Source organism: Wolffia australiana, chromosome 8 (assembly GCF_029677425.1).
Source record: "Wolffia australiana isolate 7733 chromosome 8, ASM2967742v1".
Taxonomy (NCBI): domain Eukaryota; kingdom Viridiplantae; phylum Streptophyta; class Magnoliopsida; order Alismatales; family Araceae; genus Wolffia; species Wolffia australiana.
The window spans coordinates 10,870,408-10,895,000 of record NC_135842.1 but is presented as its reverse complement, the minus strand read 5'-3'; the positions used below and the strand labels follow the sequence as shown (position 1 = coordinate 10,895,000).

General features: G+C 41.6%; 1 protein-coding gene across 2 annotated transcripts in view; it reads left to right on the top strand.

Annotated features, from left to right (window-relative positions):
• LOC144706664 (Alkaline-phosphatase-like family protein) overlaps window positions 1-24,593 on the top strand; it is a 33,815-nt gene that overhangs the window by 1,320 nt on the left and 7,902 nt on the right. For both annotated transcript variants that reach the window (XM_078579664.1, XM_078579665.1), the window contains 16 exons: window positions 249-370; window positions 655-744; window positions 821-940; window positions 1,484-1,567; window positions 4,632-4,709; window positions 4,884-5,009; window positions 5,081-5,167; window positions 6,215-6,250; window positions 11,692-11,747; window positions 19,942-20,080; window positions 20,301-20,736; window positions 20,825-20,916; window positions 20,996-21,524; window positions 21,638-21,749; window positions 22,041-22,082; window positions 22,178-22,343. In XM_078579664.1, the coding sequence (XP_078435790.1) occupies window positions 249-370; window positions 655-744; window positions 821-940; window positions 1,484-1,567; window positions 4,632-4,709; window positions 4,884-5,009; window positions 5,081-5,167; window positions 6,215-6,250; window positions 11,692-11,747; window positions 19,942-20,080; window positions 20,301-20,736; window positions 20,825-20,916; window positions 20,996-21,524; window positions 21,638-21,749; window positions 22,041-22,082; window positions 22,178-22,343 (2,315 nt within the window). The remainder of the gene's footprint in view (window positions 1-248; window positions 371-654; window positions 745-820; window positions 941-1,483; window positions 1,568-4,631; window positions 4,710-4,883; window positions 5,010-5,080; window positions 5,168-6,214; window positions 6,251-11,691; window positions 11,748-19,941; window positions 20,081-20,300; window positions 20,737-20,824; window positions 20,917-20,995; window positions 21,525-21,637; window positions 21,750-22,040; window positions 22,083-22,177; window positions 22,344-24,593) is intronic.

Here is a 24,593-nt window from a genome sequence, read left to right as displayed (position 1 = left end):
TAATTTTAATTAATAATTTATCAAAATATATGACTAGTTAACATAGTTTATATAAATATGAAAGTATATTCATGAAGAATACTTATTATTTATATTATATTTATACGCATATAACACTAATTTAAATTATTATTAATTTATCTATAATACTAGTTATAATTAGTCACAATTATTTACTAATCATTATTCTGGTGTGTCAAGTTCTTTATTGGGATTGTTGATTCATGTATCCCTTACGTCCCTCTCAGAGGTAAAACCGTGGATGGACAAACTTGAAGTGTTGCAGAAAATAGCTTCAGATGAGGGATCATCGGCTAAAATATTTAAAGCTATCGCAGATCCACCAACAACTAGCTTACAACGTCTGAAGGTGAATTTTCTTTCCATTTCAAATGACTAAGATAATGAATTGAATCTCTTATTTAACCATTAACAGGAATTCTCTTGTTAAAACCTCAAGTTCATTCTAAAGCCCCCATGATTTATCAGTAAGTCCAAAGAAAAGCTCAAAAGTTCTCTGAGAAACAACCATTTGATCATCAGCAGGAAAAGTTCTTATAGTTTTATGAATTTTTCTAGACCTTTCTTGTGTTGAACATCATTCAATAAAGTTGCCGATTGCCTGAAATCTTTAAAGTAAAGGGAATGTTTTAGGGACTAACCACTGGAGGACTTCCAACATTTATTGATGTTGGGAATAGCTTTGGAGCGCCAGCGATTGTTGAAGACAACTTGTTATACCAGGTTTTCGTCTTCTATCTGGGTCTCCTGAAAATTTTAGTTTTCATTGTTAGAGACTCATTTTTTAAGGTTTTGACAGTTGGCCAAAAATGGGAAGAGAGTTTTAATGGTCGGTGATGACACCTGGTTGCAACTTTTCCCCGACCACTTTTATGAAGCTCATGATTATCCTTCGTTCAACGTTAGAGATCTTCATACGGTATAAGAAATCCCCATTTCTTCCACCGGAGTATTTTTTATCGTATTTCTATCATTTCATCTATTTATCTACCTATATTTGAATCAGAGTATATATATCTCTCTCTCTCCTTCTATCTTTATCTCTATCAGAGTATCTATCTATCCGTCTGCCTAAGGATCTATTTTTCCACCTATCTGTATACGTATTCTAACACAAATCTTGATTTCTTCCAGGGTAGATTTTATTTTCTATTATATATCTATCTATCTATCTATCCATACTTCTATCTATTTAACTGTCTGATTTCTATATGTCTATCAGAGTATCTCGCGATCCATCTGGCTGCCTGTTGGTTTGTCTGCCCGTCTGTCTTTGTATCTATCTATCTATCTATCTTTGTACAGTATCACAAATCTCCGTTTCTTCCAAAGTAATTTTTTTTTTTCATTTTCCGTTAATGCTTAGTTTTTTAAGTTGAGAGATTGATAACTTTCTTCCATGCGCGTGGAATTTCTCCCCTTGTTGATTTGTTTTCGGGATGATATGTTTCTGTGCATTTAGGTGGACGATGGTTGTGTGGAACATGTGATGACAGCTCTTCACCGAGAAGACTGGGATGTTCTTATTGCCCATTTCCTTGGCATGGTAGGTTGGAACTCTTGTTTCTAGAAGGACCGCTCTAGTTTGTCATTGTCACTGAGAATACCTACAATTTCCAATTTCCAATTTCTGATCTCACTGCTGGAAATATTCCTTCAAATATTTCCAAAAAGAAAATATTCTTTCAAATTTTGTCTTAAATATCAAATTGAATTTTTACTTTTACACTTTCAAGCCGAAGTGTTGTATTTTCCTAGTTGCTAAATTTCAATTATGTGGGATTAAGATTCTGGAGCTTGTTTCAAAGCACTGAGAACTTAATTTTCACTCTGTTGATTCGATGAGCGGTATGGAAGATTGGAAGCTTGTGCAGAAATGTTTGAAAGTTCATTTCATCTTGAATATTTGTTACGGTGAATCAGTGCATATAACTCACACCTTGTAACAATTTCCTTCTGATGTAACTGTTGGAAAATATTTTTCTCTAATACTGCGGGACACATGGGTTAGAGTTGTGACTTTTTAGTGTGACCAGTGTGGGGTCAGTGCCCGTATGTAATATACTTCTTTAGAAATACTTGCTTGTGCTTAGACCATGCAGTGACTGAGGTTCTGATAAACGAGAAATAACTTATTTACTATTTTGTTTTACTATTGACTAGGTAAAGATGATATTAAACAAGTTCCTTATATTTCCAAACTGGAACTTGGCCTTCATTAGTGGATGTGGTCCTTTGAGACCACGGTTCGTTTTGCCCAGTACTGGATGATAGGGCAAGATGGGAAGACCTTCGACCTTGTCAGTCATCCCGGGTTTTTCCATCCCATTTAGTTCGTCCTGTCCCGTTCCACATCTGGGGACGAAATGGTGTGGAACCCAATGCAGATATCTGCTAGCTTTTTAACGAAAACGAAGTTATTAATTTTATTAATGTATTCTTGTAATTATTTGCGTATTGTGTTCATAAATTGATTAAGATGTTATTCTTTTATTCATGGGCTTAATCGTCATCCTTTTGTCCTGTTTTGCATCCGGATCCTGGGACAAAATTTTGTCCCGAGATGGAAAATCTTTCCATCACGTCTCCCTGGCATGAAAATTTCACTGGGGCTGGGACAGAGCAAAAATTTGTTTTATTTGGTCGGCCTTATATCCTTTGGTGCTCCCTCATGTACTGATCCAGCCTTTCTTGGGCCCCTAAAATCAAGCCCATGTCACTTCTTGAAGTGTGACTTCCCCATCTGAAGTACACTTGGGGGCTCCACATCACACCATGGGTGGAAACCTTGTGGGAGGGGCCGTCCATGTACGCATGATAGGACTCATGCACATGGTGTGGGTGCTTGTCATGGGGAATCATTATGAGGTCCTTATACAGTTATCTGAATCAAATCCGAACTGATTGACAGATTAACAGTAATAGCTTGACTGGTGGGAAAATTCTAGAACTTGGAATGCAAATTTGTTCCAAGAGTTGAAGAAAAACCAGGTTTAACCTCGCAAGAAAGAGAGAACAGAGAACAGAGATAATGAAGGAGGCTGATCAAGCTCTCCTCTCTGGCCGCAGTGCACTCCCACAACCAGCCTGCTGAGCTTGACTCTACTCCCGAACAGGAATTCATTCAGATTTGAATCTTGATTCTCTTGTATTCTGCCGGCCTTCTTATATGTAATAGTCTTGGGATGTGTTAATTTCTGCTCCCGTGCCTCCTTAAGTGGGCCTCCCGTTCTTTTCTCCTTTAAGCTCTGTTGAATGTATGGGCCCAACAAAGCTCAATAACAGTGTATTAGCTATCGGGTTTAAAATAAAAGCCCAAATTATCACTATCGGGTCCCTATGGCCCATTACCCGATTTGAACTAATCAAATCGGGTAAGTGATAACGGCTCGTTTTTCTAGCCGTTATAACTAGCTGTTACCAACGGCTAGTTATCACCCTATAAAAGATAACAAAATGTACTTGTTGAACTATCTGAATATATCTTTCTTGTTCTTCTCTTGTCTTCTCCTTTCTCTACCTTCTCTCTCTCAAGCTACTAGAAGATCTGTCAAGCTGTATTAAAGAACTCATCAGATCCTTCATATACTTTCATGGGAATAAAAGAAGAAAGAAAAGAAAAGAAAAGAAGAGAAAGGAAGAAGAACAAATAGAAGATGCAATAAATCACGCCCGATTTAACCTGGCATGTGGGAGTTCGGAAAGTAGAATTGGCGGTAGCTGGATCCAATAAATAAGATGGAGTTGGAACATCTGGTCCAATGTCTTTCAAGATTGAAGCTGCGGTTTGGGGAGAATGGGAGATACTCTAGGTTCCAGGAGGATAGTTGACCCGACTCAGCCTTCCAGTCATCGTCCTTGTCATTCTGTTATTGTCTCCTCCCTCTTCCATCGAAACTTTTTTAGTCTAAAAAGATACTATTCTTGGATTTTGTGGAAGTTATCTTTCGTTCACTTGAGTCCAACGATGCAGTCTGTGATGATCCTATGGCGATCCAACGAAATCAAGAAATGGGACGAGGAAGAGAGGCAAATGGGAGAGAAGGAAGAGGTAAGAGAGAATAAGAGAGAGTGATTGGTGAACAAACCCTCAAGAACCTCCGAATCGGGATTTCTTTCCCTCACGATAGCCGAATACAGCTACTCATGCCAAGAAATCAAAAAAGGATGATTCATCAAAAGGTTCTCGAATCACCTTACAAGGGAGTATTTATAACCCTACGATTTATAAGAATTATTTATCTCATCAGGATTCCAACACAGTCCTGTATTGGTGGTTTATGATTTCATGCCTGTCTCATGTAGAACTAACATAATCTTTTAACTTTTTTTATTTATTGTTAACGGAGCCATATGTTGTTTATTATTATTTAACCATATAACTCAGTATATTACCTTTATATCCCTGTTTGACCTTTTTTTACCCTTGTATTCCCTAATGGGTTTCACTAACGGCTAGTGGATCCCATCCTGTATAAAACTAGGGCTTTCTTGCCCATCATGTAATGTTAAGTTTTTTCTCATTTATTATTCGATCTTTAAACCTATTCGAATCAACGAAGACCACTTGCCAGTCGCACTATTTATTTTCCTTTTTGCTTATGATTCAGGATCATGCTGGGCATATATTTGGTGTTGACTCTACTCCAATGATTGAAAAACTGGAGCAGTATAACAGTATATTAGAGGTATTTTGGAACTTTTTTTTCTTCTTTCGTATACATTTATTATGGTTTATGAATAATTTTTTTTTGAATGAAAAAAGGAAGATCACCCAAAATTGGTGATCAACCCAGGTTTATTAATAAAAAGTTTTCTTTACTTGTATCGTTATTTTTCTCCCTTACAGTTTTATTTTATAGGATGTCATTGGAATCTTAAGGAATCACTCTGGTCCTGGTGGTCTTCATGATAACACCGTTTTACTGGTCATGGGAGATCATGGCCAAACAATCAATGGAGATCACGGTGGCGGAACTGCTGAAGAAGTTTGTATTGGATCGTAAGAGATTCTTTTTCTTCACTATGCCTAATGCCCTATTTTATATTTTCCCTGCAGGTGGAAACATCACTCTTTGCAATGAGTCTAAGGAACACCCCTTTCGTTTCCTCCATTCCAGATGACATCTCCTGCAAACAAGACCTGGTGCGCATCCTCATTCTCTTGTACTTTTGTTATATGCTCTTTGAGAATGTCCTCTTTTCTCCGATCAAGTTACTATCTCCAAAATTCTTAGCTTTCTTGTATTTCACATTCCTCCTTTATTTATCAAATATGACGAGGTTTAAGGAGGGATAACAAATTTTGATGAATCCTGCGCTAGAGAAGTTAAAAAGAAAATGTTGAACGGTAATATCAACCTATGTGCCGCCAGAAATTATTACTTTCTCTATACTTAATTTGATGAATCGACATTGTTATGATGTTCACGATGATTTAGTACAACCAGATAGTTATCTGAGAGGTGTCCATGATTTATCTCAATGATATATTTTGATATTTGACAAGAGTTCTTCCTCGGATGAAGTTAATACATTATATTTTACATGAATAATTCTTGCATTGTGATACCGTCATGGTATCTGATAGGTTAAGATTTTGGTAAATCCCTTTTCAAGAATCAAAATTCGAATGTCCATATCAACTGAGTGCTTGAGATAATGGAGTCGAATGTTCGTAAAAGAAGTACGTAACACAGATGATGGAGAGAGAGGAAGAGAGTGACAGAAAAAAAGAGTGGAGAAGAAGATACACATAAAGGTTGAATGATCCTTCTCTCTAGATGCAGGTCTCTCCTGGTCCCCTGCCTCAACCGGCGTTGCCAGAACGGGACTGCTGACTTCTTGAAAACTCTCCTCTTTCTTTTGACCTGCTTTTTTAGAAGATGCCCAGCCCTTTCTTTACTTGCCACCAGCTGCCATGGCTCTCCCACTTTTCTTGAATCTCCTCTTGTACGTTCTTGAAAAGAATGTATCATCTTGTGAGGCAGTAGATAGTGTGCATTACTAATAATATATTTTAAGTGCATAGAAAAATAACTTATACTGCTATTTTATGTTGTGATTAATATGCCAACTAATGGGTATTATTCAATATTACCCAAACACATTAAAATAATTTTCTCCTTTTATACATTTGCTTTTCACCATGGATCTCTCTCTCATTGTACTTCGTGAAAATTTGGATTTTCAGGATGGGAAGAAAAAGTGTGTCAGTTCTATGCAACAGGTTTGCAATTTTTCTTCGTCTCTATTGTTATCTGTAGAACTGTGGAAATTCGGAGGAGAGAGAAAGTAGAGAGAGAAAGTAGAGAGAGAAAGTAGAGAGAGAGAGAGTGCACAAGATTGGGGACAAAAGGATCATCTTTGCTTCACCAGAGTTCCCCTTTTTATACATATATTTTTTTATCAAAAAAGTCCTTCAGAAAGTAAAGTTAGGGGGCTTACTTGTAAAACAAGTAAGCTTACTTGTTTTACAAGTAGGCTTCCAAAGGTCCTCTTTTTAAAAAGGGACCGTTGGAGGGCCTGTCCAACGGTTATAAAAATAACTGTTGGATGCTGGGCCTGTCTGGGACAGGCCCAGACAATATCAGGCCCACTAATGGGCCTGATATCTCAGCCCCTAAAGGGCCTGCACTAAGAAACCAGTCTAGGTTTCTTAGTGGGCCAGTAATGGTCCTTAAGGGACCATTAATGGGCTGCTAATGGGCCTGCAGAGGGTCCATTTGCAGTCTACTATAGGAGTTAGTAATTTTATTATTCCCCTAGGTTAATCTATTACACATTACATGGCTTTGGGTCCATGGTTAGTATAAGATAATCTCATCACTCCCCCTCAAGCGCTGGAATGGAGTTCCACCATGCCAAGCTTGGACACAAACCGGCGCTGAGCCTGAACCGGAAGGCCTTTGGTGAAGATGTCGGCGCACTGGTCTTCGGAAACAACATGTTCCGTCTTCAGGATACCGTTTTCCAGGTGATCCTGAATGTAGAAACGGTCAATGTTCACGTGCTTCATCCGATCATGATAGACCGGGTCATGCGCGATGCTGATGGCGGACTTGTTATCGCAGCGGATGGTAATGGGTCGAAGGTAGGGGATTTGCAGCTCTTCAAGAGTGTTGCGAATCCACATGACTTCATCAATGCCCTTAGACATAGCGCGGAATTCAGCTTCCGTGCTAGACTTGGACACGACTCTCTGCTTCTTGCTGCGCCAGGTGACCAAGTTGCCGCCAAGGAAGGTGCATTAGCCGGACGTGGACCGATAGTCTACCCGGGAACCTGCAAAGTCAGAATCTGTATAGAGGATTAAATCCAAAGTACCTGAGCGCCGATAGGTGATGCCAAGGCCGGCTGTCCCGCGGAGATACCTGAGAACTCTATGGGCAGCTTGAAGGTGAGAATTACGAGGCGAATGCATAAATTGACTGAGAACATTAACAGTATAACAGATGTCGGGTCTAGTGTGTGACAAATAGAGTAATTTACCAATTAGTTTTTGATAGGAGGTTATCTCAACCTTAGGATCGGTTTCAGTGAGCATGAGGCGATGATTCGATTCAATTGGTGTATCATTAGTGCGGCAGTGAGTATGTCCAGTTTCAGCAAGGAGTTCAAGAACATATTTCTGCTGTGAAAGCAGAATCCCATCGGTGGATCGAGCAAATTCAATGCCAAGGAAGAATTTGAGAGGTCCGAGGTGCTTGACTTGAAATTCATGACTGAGATGATTCTCCAGGGCACGAATTTCGTCAACGTCACTGCCAGTGATGATAATATCATCAACGTACACAACCAGAAGGGTGAGAAGGGTGGAGGAAGAACGCTTATAGAAGAGGGTGTGTTCGCCGTTACACTGTTGATAGCCCAGAGCTTTCATGGCTTGGGAGAAGCGCCCAAACCATGCCCTCGGGGACTGTTTTAGGCCGTATAAAGCCTTCTTCAGCTGACAGACCTTACCGGTCAGAGAGTCACCATAGCCGGGCGGAAGAGTCATATAGATTTCTTCCTTAAGATCACCATGAAGGAAAGCATTTTTAATATCATATTGATAGAGAGGCCAATCAAAATGAACTGCGAGAGAGATTAAGATCCGAATTGTGTTCATTTTGGCAACGGGGGCAAAGGTTTCTTGGTAGTGTATTCCGTAGGTTTGAGTGAACCCTTTGGCCACCAGCCGTGCCTTGGTCTTATAGGGAATTTCCGGTGTACACTTAATCGTAAATACCCACCGACAACTCACAGGTTTTTTCCCTTGTGGCAAATCCACAATATTCCAAGTCTGGTTGAGTAATAATGCCCTCATCTCCTCATCCATGGCTTCTTTCCACTTTGGGATTTTTAGAGCCTCATGAGCCGTGGTGGGAACATGCTGATCTGTGAGATGGGTAAGGAAGATTTGATGTTGGACAGAGAGATGTGCAGTGTCATAGGGTCTGGCCTTGACACATGCTCTCTTGCCCTTTCGAAGGGCAATAGACCATTCCCCGGTAGGTGCGGGTGGTGTTGGTTCGAGCACAGGTGTAGGTAATTCTCTGTGCTGTGAAACATCAGTTCCTTCAGGAACTAAGGTGGGAACTAGATCAGAAGACGCAGATTCCACTGTGGAATCTGTGACGTCAGTGACTGGCCGAGAGACATAGTCTTCTGCCGGCTCCGGCAGAGAGGATGCTGCAGGAACATCCGAAGCGTTCTCTGCAGGGAAGAGGAGCGGAAGTGGGGATGGACGCTGGGGCAGATCCGAATCTGTCACAGGTGGAAGCGATTCTTCCACCTGGGAAAGGTACTCAAGATCCCTTAGTGTGGCATGTTGTTTAGTTTGGTAGTAAAAGCTATGTTCGTCAAAGACGACGTCCTTGGATACAAGGTACCGTCGAGTGACGGGATGATATACCTTATAACCTTTCTGGGTGGTGGAATACCCTAAGAAGACACACTTCAGTCCCTTAGGTGTCCACTTATCTTGCTTATGTACGGGATTATGTACATAAGCGGTACATCCAAAGATTTTTACCGGTAGGTCAGTCTTAAGGCGTACAGTCGGACATTGAGTTTCAAGGATGTCCAGGGGACTTTGATAACTCAATGTCCGTGAGGGTAGTCGGTTAATAAGGTGGGTGGCTGTAAGTACAGCGAAGCCCCACAGATTCTTCAGGGCATAGGCCTGGATTAGGAGTGTTTGGGCTTTGTCGACAACATCCCCAATCTTCCTCTCAGCAAGCCCGTTTTGCTGTGGAGTATAGGGGCAAGAGGTCTCGTGTCGAATTCCACTGGAGGAAAGGAATTCCGTCAACTCGTTGTTGAGGAAGTCCTTGGCGTTGTCAGTTCGAAACCCCTGAACAGCGGTTCCGAATTGACGTGCGATTAATGCACAAAGGTTCTTGATACAACCAGTCGTCTCAGATTTGTTTTTAAGGAGGAATACCCAACTAAACCGACTGTGATCGTCTATACAGATCAAAAAATAACGATGTCCCAATAGATCTGTATGTGGAGATGGCCCCCAGAGATCACAGTGGATTAGGGAGAAGGGTGTTTTAGCTCTATTATTACTTAAAGGGTAAGTAGACCGTTTAAACTTACCCAATTGACAAGCTGGACAGATGAATAAGTCAAGATTATGATCCTTAAACAAATAAGGGTACACATGTTTGAGAAGGTGGAAGGAAGGATGACCCATCCGTTGATGGATTTCCATGATTTTCTCCATGGATGGCACCTGAGTGACCGTCACTGCAAGTCCCTTCGATGGAGAAGTAGAAGCTTGGCCGGGAAGATAGTAGAGTCCCTCCTTGACTCTAGCTAGACCAATCCTCGACCTGTGGACCTTGTGACAAAGATAGGCATCAATGTCATCAAAGAGTATGGTAAAGTGCTGAATTTTGGCGAGTTTTTGAACAGAAATGAGATTAACGAGAAGCTTAGGAACATGCAGAACATTGGAAACAAATCCAATGGGCTGGATGTCTAGTGAACCAAAGCCAAGAACAGGAAGTAATGTCCCGTCGGCTGTCTGGATACGTTTTCCGGAGGCAATGGGTTCATATGACGAAAACAGAGTTCTCTGATTGGTCATATGATCCGTTGCACCGGAATCTAATATCCAGACAGGATCTATGCAGGTATTAGAAGAAAAAAATGAGAGAGGATCGTTTTTACCACCATTGGCCATAGATGTCGATCCGATGACGGTGCTGGAGTTGCTGAGGAGGGCCTTCAGGTTCTGGATCTCCAGCTGCATGGCGAGTTGGGAATCCTTCATCGTCTGCAGAGTGGAGGCAGATGCTCCCCCTTGTTGAGAATTTCCGTCATCTGATGCACCGGAGGCCATGTGTGCCCGGGCAAGGTGTGGAGGCTTCCCGTGAAGCTTCCAGCATTTGTCCCGGAGGTGCCCTGTCTTCTTGCAGTAGGTACACACCCAGTCTTCTCTGGGTGTTTTTCCAGAGTCGGTTCTGCCCGGTGCAGACCGCTGGGGTTTCCCCTGAGCAGGATTTGGGGGCTTGTAGCTCCGGGAAACATAGGAGCTTGTGATGCCGGAGGCCGCCTTTTCCCGTTCCTGGAGAATGCGACTCTCCTCTCGCAGTAGCCGGGCAACGGCTTCATCGAAGGTGGGCTCTACATCTTGGTTGTAGAGCTGACTCCGGACGACCTCAAAGTCATGGTTGACGCTGAACAACAGCTGGCAGAGGCGAAGAGTGTCCCACCGAGCCTTCTCAACGGGGTTGGTGGGCGGAGGCCAGATGTGGTCCAGCTCGACGTGAATGTTCCGGAGTTCGTCGGAGACGGCTTCGATTGTCCTGTCCCCCTGTCGGACTGAAAAAGACCGCTGCAAGAGATCAACAATGATGGCTTTGTCACCTTGCTTGGAGTGCGTTCGGTGGACAGCCTCCCAGAGCTTGCGAGCCGTCTTATAGGTCTGGTACTTGGTGCATTGGTCACCAAGTAAGCTGTCCAGCAACCAGCCGAACACCAGTTCTTCTTCCATGACCCATATTGGGTATTTTGGCGATGTCGGAGGTGGTCCATCCTCAGTGAGATGCGGGAGGAGTCCTCTTGGTGTTAGGGCAGTCTCAATCCTTTGAGACCAAAGAATGACGTTATGCCCATTAAACAGACAAGCCTTGGGCAGAATAGGCAAGGATGTCAACCATCGATCCATAGAGATGATGGAAGATCGTCCCTCTGGTTGCCCTTGAATGCCAGACACTTCGGTGTCGGAAGTATTGCTTGAGGCTGCAGTGGTGCTAGCTGCCATTGATCAGTCAGTAATTTGCGGAAGCTCGAAGAATCTTGAAGGGAACAAAAAACTTGAAGGGAAGGCCACAATCAGCAAGCAAGAAATCCCTCCCATAGGATGAGCAGCAGAAACAGCAGAAATAGTCAACAAAGAATGCACTGAATGTAGCAGGAACAAGCCTGGATGCTTGCAGGAGCCTCCCTTGGGATGCCCTTTAGCTTCCAGGAAAAAATGCACCTAAGACAGGCTAGAAGACCTGCTCTGATACCATGTAGAACTGTGGAAATTCGGAGGAGAGAGAAAGTAGAGAGAGAGAGAGAGAGTGCACAAGATTGGGGCCAAAAGGATCATCTTTGCTTCACCAGAGTTCCCCTTTTTATACATATGATTATGTTCCTTTTTTTTCTGATTAAGCTGTTGTTTTGTTGCAGCTTGATTTTGCCGTAACTGTTGCAGCACTCCTTGGCATCCCATTTCCATTTGGAAGGTGAAGATTTATGTTCTAAGAAGCTTTCGTTTCCAGAGCTATTAAACATTTATATATATATTTAGAAATCAGCATAGTTAAAAGTTCCAACTTGGAAACGAATCATACCAGCCATTACGTCATTTTGTTTCTTTCATTACTCTTCTCTACTTTTTTCTCTTCGTTATCATTGCCAAGATTCATGTCCAGTGAAGAGAGTAGAGAAGAAGAGAAGGGACAAGCCCTTAGGGCGACGAGAACTAGAGGCACAAAACGGGTATTTTTTTCATTAAAAACAATAGAATATATACAGATAGCCGTGTAACGGCTAGTAGGGCCTATCACGTGCTGTACTCATGTGATATGCTCTAACACCTCCCTGCAAGCTGGAGAATGGATATTATTCATGCCCAGCTTGGATACAAGATAGTCATGCTGCAACTTAGTCAAGCCTTTAGTCGACAGATCTGCGCATTGGTGCTTTGTAGGTACGTAATGAATCGTAAGTGTCTTCTGATCAAGATGCTGTTTGATGAAGTGTCGACGCAGCCCCATATGCTTGGTTCGTTCATGTTGGATAGGATCATGGGTCAGACTAATTGCAGACTTGTTGTCACAGAATATTTTAGCTGGTTGGTCATGTGACAACTTCAATTCTTGAACGAGATGCTGAATCCAAAGGATCCCACAGATGCCCTTAACAAGAGCCCAAAATTCTGCTTCTGTGCTAGAAAGATAGACTGCTTTTTGCGTCTTGCTTCGCCAAGTAACCAGGTTGCCACAGAGAAAGGTACCATATCCCGTAGTCGATTTCCGATCAACCTGCGAGCCAACAAAATCAGCATCAGTGTATACCTCAAGGAGTGGTGACTTATGTCGTTGGAAAGTCAGTCCAAGCACATTGGTGCCCTTGAGATAATGGAGTACGTGATGTGCAGCCTGCAAATGAGAGATTTTAGGACATGTCATTAATTGACTAAGTACATTAACAGTGTAAGAGATATCCAGTCGAGTATGGGCTAAATATATAAGATTGCCTACAAGTCTTTGATAAGAGAGAGTATCCGTGTTAGGTTCAGTAGCGTCATTAGTAAGCTTTAGATTTACCTCCATAGGGGTGGATAAAGGTCGGCATTGTATGTGGCCAGTCTCATTGAATAAATCATCAATATATTTTTTTGAAACAAAATAATGCCATACGGAGTATAGGCTACCTCAATCCCTAAGAAGTAAGTAAGAGGTCCTAAAATTTTTATGTCAAAGTTTGCTTTAAGATGTTGACTTAAAGCTTCACTACCACTAGAATCATTTCCCGTTATAATAATATCATCTACATATACAATAAGGAGAACAATCTTGCCAGAGGGCCTACGGTGGTAGAATAGAGTATGATCACCATCACATTGACTATAGTTAAGATCAGTCATAGCCTTGGTAAACTTGGCAAACCAGGCTTGGGGAGATTGTTTCAGTCCATAGAGTGCCTTACGAAGGCGACAAACTTGTCCACAAGGTGTATCATATACTGGAGGTGGTATCATGTACACTTCCTCTTCCTCCTGTAGGTCACCTTGCAGAAATGCATTTTTTACATCTTCTTGAGTCAATTGCCAGTCATAACACGTTGCCAATAAGATCAAAATGCGTATAATGTTCATTTTTGCTACAGGAGCAAACGTTTCCTTGTAATGAATACCATACTGTTGTGCATATCCTTGAGCAACCAGTCGGGCTTTGTACCGTTCAAGTGTACCATCTGCCTTATATTTTACTGTGTACACCCATTGACAGTCTATAGCTCATTTCCCTGCTGGTAAGGTTGTAAGTTCCCAAGTGTTATTTGCATTTAGAGCCTCCATCTTGACATCCATAGCAGTACGCCATGGAGGATGAGACAAGGCTTCAGAGTGAGACTTGGGAAGAGTCACTTGTTGGAGATTCATCAGAAATGTCTTCTAAGTTGGTGAAACAATCTGGTTGGTAAGAATATCACTTAATGGAAATTGAGTGGTACGAGGCAGTGGGATACCATCCTGAATTGACTCAGGTATATCAGGGACAGTGACTGGTTCGTTTGACATAGTACTAGGACCGTGGAGACAGATTTGTTGATCTCCAGGTTTAGGTCTATTCTGCTAACGAGTGTAATGGAACGGGTACGGTTGTACCCGAGTAAGTGAAGGAACAGGTTCTGCCGGTGGGGGTTCCGGAGGATCCGAAAGGGAAAAATCCCAAAGGGAATCATCAACTGACTCCGAGTGTGGAATGTCAGTACTTAGTGAGTCAAGAGGTGATAAATAAGTAGGAGAGGAGGATACATTTCGTGAATTATTATCTTCATCATCATTTGGTTTAGATTAATAAAATTTGAGTTCAGTGAATGTAACATCTTTGGGTACACAGATACAACTCGTAGGGGGATGATAGCATTTATATCCCTTTTGCGTATTAGAGTATTCGACAAGCACACAGGTTAAGGCGCGAGGAGATAACTTATTTGTCTGATGTGGATATAGATGAACATAACATTCGCATCCAAAGAGACGTAGCTCAAGGGGGGAATTGAAAACGTGTATTTGGATAATTTCTTTGCATTATTTCTTCTGGAGTTTTTACACCAAGGGTAGGAGATGGGATGCTATTGATAAGATGAACGGAGTGCATAGCAGCTTCACCCCAAAATGTTTTTCGAGTATTGCTCTGGATTGTAATGGCTCTAACTTTTTCCAAAATATGTCCTAACTTCCGCTCAGCTACCCCATTTTGTTGAGGTGTATATGGACATGAAGTTTCATGAATTATACCTTGATCATGAAGCATATTCATCATATCGGAGTTGATACATTCACGTCCATGATCAGTGTGCAACCTTTTAATTTTCTCCTCAAACTGACGATGAACCATACTTAAGAAGCCCCGGATAAGATTAGGTACTTCAGAATTGTGTCTCATAAGGTGAATCCAAGAAAAACAACTCACATCATCTATAAAAATCAAAAACCATCGAAAGCCATGAAGATCTGAGAATGGAGCTGGTCCCCATACATAGCAGTGTATTAGTTCAAAAACATTTGTGGCATTATGGAAAGAAGAGGGATATGTGGTGCACCTGTGTTTAGCCGATTGACAGATATTGCACACTAAGTTAATCATGTTCAAATGAGTACATAAATTAGGAAACATGTCTTTCATAATGGAAAACGAGGGATGTCCTAATTGACGATGAAGAAGCCAGAATTTTTTGTCGCTAGTAGACGCTGCAGTCAAAGTGTGAAGAGAAGCCACCGGGATCCCTTGTGGCTGGCATAAGTAGTAGAGGCCTTCCGAGATTCGAGCTAGCCCATGCTTCAGGCCCGCCACCTTGTCACAAAGAAATGCATCAAGGCCATCAAAAATTAATTTATATGATGACAAATGGGCTAGACGCTGAACAGATAGTAAACTGACACATAACTTTGGAACATGGAGGATAGAGGTAAGTGTTCCTATTGGAACAACTGCTATGCTACCAATGCCAACTACAGGAAGCAGGGTACCATCGGCTGTTTGAACCTTCCGATTACTAGTGCAAGGCTCATAGGTTTTAAAAAACTCTCGATAGGGAGTCATGTGATCAGTGGCTCCCAAGTTGAGAATCCATACATTAGACTGATGAACCAGAGCTCTAGTTAAAGTGTGGAATAAAGAGTTGCCTGAGTGAGCAAGAGACGTCGAACCAATAATGTCGGTTGTAGACTTTAATAGATTCTTGAGTTGAAGGAGTTCCTCCTTACTAAGATTAAAGTTTTGTTCCATAGATACTGTTTCCTTCTGCTCGGTTACTTTGAGTTCTTCACTTGTTGAGATAGCGTTATGACTTTTGCTCACTTGGTTTGTCGCCCAGGCAGGTCGACCATGTATTTTCCAACATGTCTCCTTTGTGTGATGTGAACGTCCACAATGACTGCACCGGAGATGATCCTTGTCATCTCCTCGAGGGGGTTTTGGCTGGCATCCACCTTGATTACCCGGTCCAGATTGTTTTCTCTGATGTGTCTTAGATCCGGTAGAAGATTGTTGCACAGCACATGCAATACTCTCAGTCGACCGATGGCTCTCCTGAGTCTACTTTCTTCTTTGCACACTGAATCACCATATCTTCGAAATTCAGTTTATGTTCGCGGTTGAACAATTGTGCACGGATAGATTCAAACTCTGGTCGCAGACCCTTAAGATAGCAATAAATTCGATCTTGTAGGATATAACCATGGTCTACTGAGTTGCTAGTAGGGCCCCAATAAAAGTCGATGTTAGAACACCAGTACTTCTAACAATATAAATCTTGATACTCGAATATTCCACACTGAATTGAGAATTGAACACTGAGTGTACCGAAACAGTCACGATATAAGATCCAGGTTTTGAGTGATGAAGAAGTGAAATAGATCAGGGAGGAGAGAATAGGAGACTTAGATCGAGGGGTAGAAGGGACGGTGGCCGGATCGGGCGACAGCTTCTGCTTCGAGGAGAATCTCCAGCGAAGGGCAGAGAATTCTTGCAACTTCCAAAAGACGCCTAGTCCTTCCTTCCTTCCGCTTATATATTGGGATCTTGAACTCCTTGCGCTGCAACTTTCCCGCCTGTATTCAAATATTCGCACGTGTGGATCCTTCCGCACGTGGGGCATCTCAGCTCTTCTCCTCTTCGATTGATAGGTCCTTAGGGGATGTTTATCAGTCGATCTCTTTCCATAATGTCTGTAGTTCGTTAGCATAAGCTAAAGCTGTCCGATTTTCTTGCATAAGTCGCATGGAGCGATCAACCAGATCTGCAATGCAAGATTCGTCTTCCCGCATTGAATAATGTTTCTGAACATGATCCCATATATCTTTGACGGTGTCAAAGTCCATGTAATGTTGACTCAGATCCGGTGACATAGAGTCTAACATCCAGGTAAGCAAAACATCCTCTCGCAACGCCATTTCTGATAGGATGAATCAGATATCTCTCTACTAGAGGAAACTGTCCACCACTGGGACCAGCATTAATCTCATATTTGGCTTCGCCTTTAGCCATATAGTTTAAAAGCTATGATGAGCAATAACGCTAACAACAAATTCAGCTGGAGTAAATTGGAATGTCGCACCTGGTTTTTCCTTGTTGATGATCAGAAATTTGAAGAAAGTCGTCATCCAACCCCGTCCAGAAGAACACTCACAGTTCAAAGTATCGTCGTCCTTGAAGACGTCAACATCCAGGAGTTGTCATCGTTAACGTCAACCAAATTCGTCGTCGTCAACTCGTATCGTCAACCGCTTCCCTCATTGTCAACGAGCTTTGTCAACCCGTATCGTCGTCGCCTTCTTCTCAAACTAGGTCAGAACAGGAGCCACCAAGGTGAAAAGACAACTCCTTCCCAAGCAAGAGAGTAGCGTCCAACGGTAAGCTGCTGGGGATGATCTTGGAGAGGTGGGAGATTTGTCCAACAATTAGTCGTTGGAGATGCTTCTTCTCCATCCAGGGCTTCAGATCCAGCTCCTTCAGACGATAAGCTGTCGGAGATTCACTTGAGCTCAAGGTCGCTCTGATACCATGCCAAGATTCATGTCCAGTGAAGAGAGTAGAGAAGAAGAGAAGGGACAAACCCATAGGGTGACGAGAACAAGAGGCAGAAAACGGGTATTTCTTTCATTAAAAACAATAGAATATTTACAGATATCCATGTAACAGCTAGTAGGGTGTATCACGTGCTGTACTCACGTGATACGCTCTAACAATCATATCACTTCTGCCTTCATAATGAATATCGCTGTCTGTAGATTGACGTCATCAAGGATAACCTTGGCTTCTCATCAGGGCCTTATACTAGTTAGGTTTACTTTATTGTAATTTGGGGGGTTGTTTTTATTCGAAATAATGTCCGTTGACTTTTATTGTGTTTTATTTTTATACTACATGCAGAGAAACCATCCGTGAAAACATCTCTTTTCCTGTCATAATGTGCTGCCATGCTGCCCAACCTTGTACATATGACTATGTTGTGGCTACAGCTTGTGTTGTAGGTTGGCCCCAACACCCTATCTTCTCTCCTTTCTCCTTCTGTTACGGCTCCCTCGAGTAAATAAGCGTAACTGTATTGAAAAATGCGCAGATCCCACACTGGCAGAACAAAAACACGACTCGACTATATCCAAATCCACTTCACGAGTAAGCTGTTCCAAGTTGAACGCTGACGAGGAGAGAAAGATGAGGTTCACAAAGAGATAAATGGCAGACATAAAAAGATAGACAGGCCGGATTGACACTGTCTCTAGCTGAGTGTCGAGAGGATCTCCAAACACTTCCCGTAACCCCCGTGGAAGCTTCCGACGGCCAGGCTCCAGTATTCTTCCCTTCTCCCTCCCCTTCTGTTATGGTGCCCCCCTGCTCCTTATAGGTTGTTAGCTGACATGGTCTTGTCCCGCATCTGACCCAAGGCACTTGGTGCGTGAGCGACTCGAGCCGTTTTCTGTTTTTTCTCTTTTCCAAATATGTCCTCGTCAGTTGCCTATCACCATCTTATCTCTCTTATGTTGACAAGGATATCACAGTTTAGAGATTCATAAAATTCTATAATTCTGGAAAATGTTGAGTTATTTAAAATGTATTCAGGACTGTGAAAATCCATTAATGGAAGAAACGAAAAAGGGGAACATGAATTGAGTACACAAAATTTTCGTACACCAATTACGGTACGGTTCATGATTGAGTTTGACGGCTAGTCAAGTAGCTTATTACATCATATAATCTACTAGAGTTCCTTTTTCTTTCTATTTTTTTAATTTTCATGTTCTTAGAGCGTAGAAATGCCCAATTTATGCTTGAAGGCCTCTATATCCATCACAAAGGGTAAAACCAAATTAATATTAACCATAATTATTCTGCACGATTATTATTTATTTATTTTTTTGAACTATAACAAGTAGTGAACACCCGATGAATTGGTGAACCTTCCGTCAGGACCTCACAGGCCCTTTACATGCTTATCAGTCACCATCAAAACCTCCCTTCACTTCCCGTCGCTCGCAAGGACCATGCTGCCTTAAGTCCTTCTGCTTCATGTATAGCTCCATCGGTAGAAGCCCTTCTACCGCTGAACAACACCTCGTTTCTGTGTAGCCAGATGGCCCACAACACCGCTAGTGCTGGGCCCCCTTCCTTGTTTCTTCTTCCCACGTAATTCTGTGCTGAATCCCAAAAGGCCTGTTCAGATGTCATCTTCATCCTTGAGAGTAACTGGCTGGCCCAAACTGTGCGAGCAAAGGAACATTCAAAGAAAAGATGGTTGCAATCTTCTTCCCCATTCAAACACAGCACGCATTGCGATGAAGTATCTGGGTATTACTTTTTGTGAAAGACTCTTGTCATTAATCTTTTCCTTGCTAGCAGCCACCCAAAAAACTGCACCTTCAATAGGACTTTTTGGCACCATATGAACCTGCATGCACTGACTAGTGTCAAGTCTTCCTCTTGTCCCTCTCGGATCATCGTATAAGCCTTATGCACTGAGAAGGGGCCATTTGTGCATGTCCAACTATCTCGTTCTCTATCTTCTAGTCGTAGCTGAAATAGGGGTTGTTGCATATCTATGAAATCTGACACACGCTGGTCGGATAAGGCACATCGTATGATCGGGTTCCACGCGCCCTCCCAGCAGTCATGCACGTGGGCATTTTGATCCTGGGCAAGTGCATACAGTCGGGGGAATATCTCACCAAGGATGCCTCGTGGCGACCATGCATCTCTCCAAAATTTGAATGTCTTCCCGTCGCCTAACTTGGCCGAGAAAAAACCTTGCACCCTAGGAAAGACCTGTCTCAGCCCTTGCCAGAATGGCGATGCTCCATGATACATATCTGCCTTCTGTCCCAATTCAGACTCTTACCATAGATGTCACGCAATAAATTGATGACCAAATCCTCCCGTGGATTCATAATTCTCTACACCCATTTGGTTAGTAATGCCGTGTTCATGCTCTGCATGTGTAGGACCCCCAGACCTCCTATCTTAATTGGGTGGCATACCTTATACATTATTCTGCATGATTAGGACTCGCTGCAAAGCCCTCTAGATTTTGTATAAAGTTTTGGACATTTTTTCATTGGGTTGAGTTGTCGATCTAAAATTACTTGCTTTGATGAGCCTTGATTATACGTGATATTATGCTTTGCACTCACATTTTTCTTCATGCTCACAGCATTGGGAGGGTAAATCATGAATTGTATGCTTTGAGCGCTGGTACATGGGACAGAAAGGATCCTGATGTTGACGTTGTTTCATACTCGGAGGCATGGATGAAAAATTTCGTAGATACTTTGTGTGTAAATTCCTGGCAGGTACTTTTACTGGCTTATCTGATTTTTTGTATGGCAGACTCAACAAAAATCTTCACATGTTGCTTTTCGATTTTTGTCAGAACTTTTGCAAACTCTGTGAACTTTGGAACTTTATAGCGTGCTTTTCATTAATTTTGATGGTCAGGAAAGCCCCAAATCTCTTGGCTTTCCATGTGTTTTATCTTGGGACCTAATATTGCGTTAGCTTCTTAAATTTCAGGTGAAAAGATATATCGACCTTTATTCTTCTACCTCTCTTATTGGATTCTCCTCTGAAGACTTGCTGCTAGTAGATGAGACATATGTTCAAGCGCAGAGTAACTGGATTAGGTTCTTGGAGTCTATTTCTCAGTGTCGAGAGAGCGGCAAAAACTGTAACCCAAACCCTTCATTCTTCCACGAGCAAATCCGTGCATACTCAATTTTCTTAGAGAAGGTTGCTGAGCTGGCACGGTCAAAATGGACAGAGTTTGACCTGAAATTGATGATCGCTGGATTGTTTTTCCTACTTCTTTCTTTGTTTTATCAAGTTTTTGCCATTTGGAGAATCGACAAGTCAGAGTGTACTCTGAAGCCTCTGTTTTCCTTCAGACTCATGATTGCCGTTGCTTTAGTGATTATTCGTGCAGTTAGTTTTCTGTCTAATAGCTATATTTGTAAGTTTTCTATGTTTTCAATTCAATTGATTGCACGGTCGTTTTTATGTTTAGGACACTATTTAAGCTCAATAATTTTGGTACACAGTAGCGGAAGGAAAGGTGGCGACCTATCTTTTGGCAACAGCTGCATTGATTGACTTTCATCATTCACTGACGTCCGGAAGAATTAGTGTAGAAGTTAGTTTCATGCTTCATTGCTTGTGATTTCTTTTTGGGGGCCCAATTTAACTATGATACTTTTCTTCATGTTGGGTAGGAACCGATGCTTTTACTGGTGGCAGTTATTCTTAGACATAAGATTGATCTTGGGCCAATAAAAGAAAGCGTGGGTTCAGAGTTTTCAAGTCCATTGGAGTCATCTAATGTCAAAGCTATCGGATCTATCTGGAAGATGACCTCTGATATTTTACCATTTGCATCCTTTGTGACTCTGCCTCTACTTGTCTTTTTGACAGCCCCCATTGCATTGTTTGGGAAAAGCTTCAGCTTGTTTTTAGTAGGAACTTTCATAAACTGCTTTTTAATTGCTCTCCACTGGATCTGCGCAAGCAATGTGAGTTCAACCCAGAATAGACTTCGAAATGTGGGACTGTATCTTATCCCTAGACTTATATATGCAACAGACATTGGGATGGTATTCATTTTGATTCTTACTCAAATTTTCATATGGAAGAAGAGTATGATCCGTATTGCATCAGTAGCCACGCTATGTGTGCTGAGCTCAACCATTTTGTTGTTGTCTGGAAGGCAGAGTCCAGTTGCTGCCCTGATTTTTGTCATCGGAGGTAACTTCACATTTAGTTTTAGGCCTAAATTAATTAGTGTAAGGTTTTCTTTTGAACGTTACACTGATGAAAGTTGTGGTTTTGGTTATCCGTTTCTTCTTTTTTTTATGCAGCGTTATGTATCATACGGTCTCAGAAGACATCTGGAGGAATACTTGAAAACCCAATTCCGGTCTTAAAATGGTGTCTTCTAGCTATTTGCCTGTTTTTCTATACTGGTCACTGGTAAGAACATATTATTTGCTAGGTATTTAGTTCTTGTGGATACAGTTAGGACTTGAGCCCATTAAAGGGGTTTCTGCTGGTTTGAAAGGAATAAATTGAAAGAAATATTTAATAATTATACTTTTTGGTGCTGATTCATCCGTATGAGATCCAATTTTAACATTTTAACGGAAGTTGAAAGCTGTTTCTTCGTGACTGAAAATATTGATATTAATCTCTGTCCATAGTTTTTAAATTCTGTAAAATACGTAATGCTGCTACCTTCATCAGGTTTTTTATTTGTTTTCGCAGGTGTGCCTTTGATGGGCTAAGATATGGTGCTGCTTTTGTTGGGTGAGTGACAATAATGTTGAATTTTTTCCCATCAACGTTACCTATTTATTTGATGATCTTAATTTTTCACAGAATTTGTACTGTTGTATTTGCAGCTTTGACCAGTTTGACCTAATCCGCCAGGGAATACTCCTTTCAATAGAGACTTTTGGATTTTCGCACATCTTACCTATTTTCGGTCTTCCACTTCTGGTCCTCTTCTATCATCAGCAGCCGTGGAGCAGTAGAGAGAGGCAATCATTTCATTCAGACTTGATCCTGGTAATCAGTTCTGTCACCACAATTTTCATTCTGTTAAGACCCCCAATATCAGTTGGGGGTATTTCTAGATTTTTCTCTTAAGAGTAATTCCCATTTAAAATTTTTTAGTCCTCAGGGAAAGATGAGTTGTCTGGGAGATTGATAAGCTCCTACCAAGGAGTTATCATGGTAAGAAAAGACACAATCATAACCCAGCACGTGCCGGCTAAGGTACACGTGCAACTTTAAACAAATAAAGGCAGGATAGGGCAGATATAAATAAGAGGGGAGAGAGACTGATAGGGAATCTGTTACGGACCTCCCACGTTTCTACAATAAACGACCAAGAAAGGCATAACAACCAGCTGGACTTTGGGCGGGAAAAACACCTATATAAATAAAGTTCTCCAAGCAGAAGACAGGAAGGATATTTTGAAGTGAGATCTGGCAGGAGATGCTCCACCAGAAGCGGGAGGGAAGCCGATGCGGCTGAAGCCTCTTCTTCATCTTTCTTTCCTTTTTGGGATTCTCTGTATTACTTCTTGATTCTCTACATCTTTCTCATATTCCAATTGGAAGACATTATACATTGATCAATTGTTACGGATTTCTGGGGTTTTGCTGGACGAATTTCGGGAGATCCATTTCAGAATCAAGAGTTGGTGCATCTTCAGGAGCCCAAAAAAAAATATGTTCCTCAACCGGAAGACAAGAATAACTGATTCAGATTATTAGCAGGGTCACTCAAGCTGTGGGGAGGTATCAGAGGAGGTTGTGTTGTAGTATTGATTGACAGAGGGCAAATTCACAACTTCATTAATCCAGCTACATTGACAGCTTTATCAATCCCTACCTTAGATGGGCCAGATTCGATGTTATGTTGGGAGATGGCTATCTCAGATTATCTGAAGGAATCTGTCTGAATGTACCTGTACATGTGCATAGTTTAGATATCGTGTAAGACTTCTTACCACTTTCACTGGGTCGATTTGACATTATATTAGGTGTTCAGTGGTTAAAGACCCTGGACTGGTTTTATTCTTACAACAACCTGCTTTCACTAAAAATTCTCTGGCATGTTCGTTTATATATTCTGCATACTGCATGGAATTTCGACCACAGGATGTACCCTCGAATCATTAGCCTCAAGAAATTCTCTGGGGCAAATAACGATTCAGGAAATTGCAAGCATTATGTGACCCAAACAAGGCCATGGCACTTACTCTTAAATTCTAATCTTAAGATTTTATATCCTACGATGTTTTAACCTTGGATGGTATTGCCACCTAAAAGAGATGTAGACCATCGAATACACAGTTCCTGGGTCAAGACCAGTACACATGAAACACTATAGATATTCATATCTACACAAGAATGAGATTAAACAGTTGATACAAGAATTGTTGAATGCTAATGTTATTTGACCATCTTCTAGTCCCTTCTATGTCGAGCCCTACTGATTAAAAAGAAAGACGGAGGGTGAAGAATTTGCATCGATTACTGAGCATTGAATAAAATTACTATACCCAATAGGTCCCACATACCCATTGTGGAGGAAATACTAGAGGATTTACATGAAGGCACACTTTTCACCAAGTTGGACCTAAAATCTGTTCAGTATCAGATCAGGATGTTTGAGGTAGACAATAAGAAAAAGTGTTCAAAACACACCAAGGACACTATGATTGTTTGTAATGCCTTTTGGACTTTCTGCTGCTCCAGCTACATTCCAAGGACTAATGAATTCTATTCTCAGACACTACTTGAGGAAATTTGTCTCTGTACTTTTTGAATATATTTTAGGATACAGTAAGACTCCAGAAGAGCAGGAAGTACGCTGGAATATGATCTTGGATGTATTAATAGACTACCAGTTATAGGTTAACTTGAAGAAATGTAATTTCCATCAAGACAAGATTGAGTTTTTGGGACATTGGGTTTTCTATCAAAGGAATCTCTATGGACGCTGATAAAATTGTGGATATTCGAAGTTGGCAGATACCAGCTACACTCAAACAGTTTCAAGGATTTTTGGGGTTACCAACTACTACAGACTGTTCATCCAATATTACTCCACCAAAGCTCAACCACTTACAGCTTTGCTTAAAAAGAATTCCTTTAGGTGGTCACCAGAAGCTGATACAACTTTTCAGACCATGAAAATAGCGTCGACTTCCTGATTTTTCAAAGCCTTTTATAGTTGAAACTGATGCTTCTAGCTTTGGAGCGGGAGCTGTTCTGATCCAAGAAATCACACCCTATTGCGTATTA